Source organism: Triticum dicoccoides, chromosome 5B (assembly GCF_002162155.2).
Source record: "Triticum dicoccoides isolate Atlit2015 ecotype Zavitan chromosome 5B, WEW_v2.0, whole genome shotgun sequence".
NCBI classification, from domain to species: Eukaryota; Viridiplantae; Streptophyta; class Magnoliopsida; order Poales; family Poaceae; genus Triticum; species Triticum dicoccoides.
In genome coordinates, this window is record NC_041389.1 from 694569604 (window position 1) to 694573541 (window position 3938).

The 3938-nt window shown below is 47.7% G+C and overlaps 1 protein-coding gene across 1 annotated transcript; it reads right to left on the bottom strand.

The window, feature by feature from the left end:
- Positions 1 to 960: 960 nt before the first annotated feature.
- LOC119306699 (transcription factor bHLH18-like) lies at positions 961 to 3201 on the bottom strand. The gene is made up of 4 exons (XM_037582856.1): positions 3080 to 3201; positions 2451 to 2988; positions 1968 to 2354; positions 961 to 1297 (listed from the first exon to the last, which is right to left on the bottom strand). The coding sequence occupies exons 2-4, from the start codon at positions 2955 to 2957 to the stop codon at positions 1214 to 1216; spliced, it is 978 nt and encodes a 325-aa protein (XP_037438753.1). The 5' UTR covers positions 2958 to 2988; positions 3080 to 3201; the 3' UTR covers positions 961 to 1213.
- Between the last annotated feature and the right edge of the window lie 737 nt (positions 3202 to 3938).

Genomic DNA, 3938 nt, shown 5'->3' on the forward strand with positions numbered 1-3938 from the left:
TGTGTGGCGCCTAGCTCTTAGACGCTGCACAGGTGCGTGTGGGGCCGCAACTGGACCAGGGCTGCCACGCTGGCAGGATGTGCGACGCCTAAGGGAAGGGCGCTGCACAGTAGGGTGCGGCGCCCGGCTGTCGGGCGCCACACCAAAGGGTTAGCAGAGTGAAATTTTTTCGTGACCAGGTCAGTTTGTGATTTGATTTCTGCCTGAGGTCAGATATGTGATTTCTGCAAGAGCGTGTACTACTACGTGTCCTTGAATCGCCGGGAAAGCCGTCGTCTAGCCAGTGTGTGGAATCGTGCCTGCATGTGCCATGCATGCCAGCTCTGCTTGCCTAGGAGAGTGTACCCGATCGATCTGATGTCGTGTGTGTTCATCCACACCCAGAGCAGCACGTGAGTTGTCCATTTCACTATTATTGTTCGTGAGCAGGGTGCACCGGTGCAGTGTCAGCGTTCTCTCTCTCTGTGTGTGCGTGTGTCTATACTCCTGGTAGTGCATCGAGCTTGGCCTGTCCTGCCAACTTGGACGTGCTACCTTTCTGCAGACAAGCCAACTTTAGGCCTAGTTTGGTTTGAAGGATTTCATAGGAAAAACATAGAAACAAGGATTCTAGAGAATTTTTTTTATAGACGCATCCGATTTGTAGGAAATGCATACATGAATTTTAGAGAAATACCATTTATTTTCTGTGTTTTTGAAGAAAACTACACATCCACTCAAAACTCATTTTATCCATAAGAACGAGGCAAGTCAATTCCTTAGGATGACAAGTGCCATGCTATCAAAATCCTATACTACTTCTAATTCCTACGTTTTGATTTCCATCAAACCGAATGAGCCCTGTAGAAGAAATGTTGATGAAAGGTTTATCCCCGGATGACCTAATATACAGAGTGAAAACACGAAGGTAATACAAACTAAAATATTCTAGTACTCTCTCTAGCAGGATGGAGCATGACACGAGAAAGATCTGACATGCTAAAGAATCAACGCCCTGATGCTGTAGTGATACGTACAGATGCACCAAAAAACCGGTAACATGCTAAATTGAACATGTGCCCGAGATTCTCACTGGTCATTATTAGTGTAATAACTCACAATGCACGCACACTCACACACTAATTGAACACGCTAATTCGACATGAGCTGCCTGCTTTGCGCTTCTTAAGCCTTAGCGTCTTCATGTTTATTGGTCCTCTCCTAGCTAGAACTATCACTTGCCGCTGTGATACCGGCGCAAAGCGGAGTCGAGCTTCCATACAATGTCCTCCGCTGTGACGGTGAAGCCCTCGTCTACCTGAAAGGAAATAATTATAGACTAGTTAGTAAAATGGAACATAAATATTTGTTTGATTTTCATCTGTTAACAATGTAAGATGCAGTTCGAGTATTGATGCTTAAGTTTAATATGGTTGACGATTATTAGTTCAAGGTTTGCTGAACAGTATATGTGGGCGTGAATCAAATTAGTGTTGTTGATCAAGTTTATTCATCATTTTTTTGCAAATAATCAATATTTTCTTATGATTGTGATTTTATAACTATTATTGAATATACACATAACATTTGTGGCAATTGCGAACTGAGAGTAACTATTATTGGATGGTTAGTTTTCTTGTGGTGAAGGCAAACCACCACGGTTCAAGTCCTAGACTTGGCGTTGGTGCTCACATTTTTCCTACATTTATTCATGAGTGTACTTGAGTGTCTTTGATTATAATGCGTTCAAAAAATATTTGTGGCAATATGCTACGATTCAAGTGAGGTAGTCCTCTACTTTTTCCTTCTTTTAGATCACTAGGGTTACTGTCTTTCTTGACATGAAGAAATTTCACCTAAAGAAACAAAATAATTGTTCATACGGTAACAAGTACTAATTCTGTACCAAAATGTAAGATGTTTTTGCAGATATTGAGGAGTACTAGTCTATAAATAAGAAAATGTGTAGAGTGAAGTGGTGAACTTGCCTTCGCCATGAGGTTTATGATCAGAGTGGAAGCCGGGAAAGACACGACATTGGTGTGCGTGATGGTAAGGTGGAGCCCCTCGACCTGGGCGAGCAACGTGACAAGGACCCCTTTGCCGTCCTGGCAGTGGATCCTCACCATCACCTTGCTCTCCGAGATCCTCGCCTCGATCTCTGGCAATGGGATCCTTGTCGTCGGCGGACCTCCTCCAGCTCCTGCTGACGGCGGCGGTGACGGGCAGACATCATCGTAGTTGGAGATGCACGGCCTCTTCACTAGCACCACCGAGTCGATGCTCCTCACCTCACGGCCCTCGAGTGCCTTGAGCTTCTCCTGCTGCTCCTTGACGCACCTCACCGCGTCGGACAGTATGGTCGCCTTGTCCATCTGAGTGGAAAATTAATTTGGTCAATGCTGAGCTGAACTGCTGAAGTGAGTGATGCTACTACACAGTTATTTGTGTGAGAAATGTACTGTACAGACCTTCTTGAGGCCGGGGATGACGGTGGAGAGCTCGATGAAGCGTCGGTTGATCTTCGCCCGGCGCTTCCGCTCCGCCATGACGTGTTCCTGCACGGTCGGCACTGTCCCTGTACTGGCGCCTGAGGATTTCCTCGACGGCGGCGACCTCTGCGCCAGCTCCGGCACGACGTGGCCGGGAGCTGCGGGTGGGCTCGGGGTGGCCTCCTCGATAATGCTGGGCGGATGGGGTATGGCTGAGGTGAAGTTCCAGCTCGCGGCCGGGTAGTTGGTGCAGCAGTTGGACGACCAGCCGTTGTTCTCCACGGCCACCGCGGCGCCACTGTCGCCCGAGCTCCAGCTGTCGGTGGCTCCGTGTCGGTGGGCCGCCATGTGCGTGCCGTTCTGCAGCGCCTCCGAGTGGTCGAGCTCTAGGAGTGACGACGGGAAGACGTCTCCGGCGGCTGCACCGTCCTGCTCCTGCTCCAGCGTCTCCATGGCCCACTGGATGAACATGTTCGAGTCGTCCATGCTCGCTCGATCTTCAGCCGGCTACTTCTACCTGATCGAATCACTCCAAAATAAATGGTTTATAGCACAGTTTATACATAACGAACAGATGGATGGATCTAATCTATAAATCACACACTTACCTGACGGGAAGACACATCATTGCATATGATTGCACGGTCAAGTACGAAGAACACATCCTTGCAAATGGTCTCCGAATCCCTCTCAAGGGCATTATATATATCTAAGCTCCGGCAAGGGCACAGCTGGTTGGGTTGGGGGTTCTTGCTAGCTACTGTACTGTGGGAAACAAGAAGCATCTTCTATGTGGAACAAGAAGATACCCCTATCACGTGCACCTCACCTCAGCAAGACCTCTTTTCAGTCTACGATTTGTCCTTTGCATGCATGGCGTAATCCTTGATTATTTTCGGAGGCCCCTGCACGTATGCTTTTGTGAGAGATTAGAGCATCTACAGTCGGACTTCGCAAATCCGTCCCCTCAAACGTTGGCAGACGCGATCGGGCACGACCGCAGGCGCATCCGGCCCGGCCCTCGTATATCCTTTCGGGCATCCACATATCTCAAATTCGCATTCTCAAATCCATGAAAATACATGCACGTCGATCATACAACACAATGTCGCTCGTAAATAGCAATTGTTGGTATCAAGCATAGATAGCGTTTACATAAAATTTATTTGTAGTGCCAGACTCAAGCATTGCCTCCTTGGTTGCCATTGTCGATCCACATGTGCTCCACAAGATCATTGAGTAGCTGCGTGCACATCTGTTGATCTCGAAGATTCTGATGCATCTGCAGAAAGTTCATAAGTTGAGCCGCATCTTGATCTTCCGGGATTTTAACTTGTCCTCCGGGTGCTTCGAAATCATGGGTTTGGGCTACATCATCACTCTCATCCTCGACAATCATATTGTGTAGAATAACACAACATCTCATCAGCTGCCACAAAATTTCTGATTCCCTCATCATTGTAGCGC

Bases quoted from the DNA above. Each gene is read 5' to 3' on its own strand.
- LOC119306699 (XM_037582856.1), bottom strand. From the start codon at position 2,957: ATGGACGACTCGAACATGTTCATCCAGTGGGCCATGGAGACGCTGGAG. The intron at 2,355-2,450 runs GTCTGTACAGTA...TTTTCCACTCAG, and splicing joins TCATCCCCGGCCTCAAGAAG to ATGGACAAGGCGACCATACT. The intron at 1,298-1,967 runs GCAAGTTCACCA...ATTTCCTTTCAG, and splicing joins TCATAAACCTCATGGCGAAG to GTAGACGAGGGCTTCACCGT.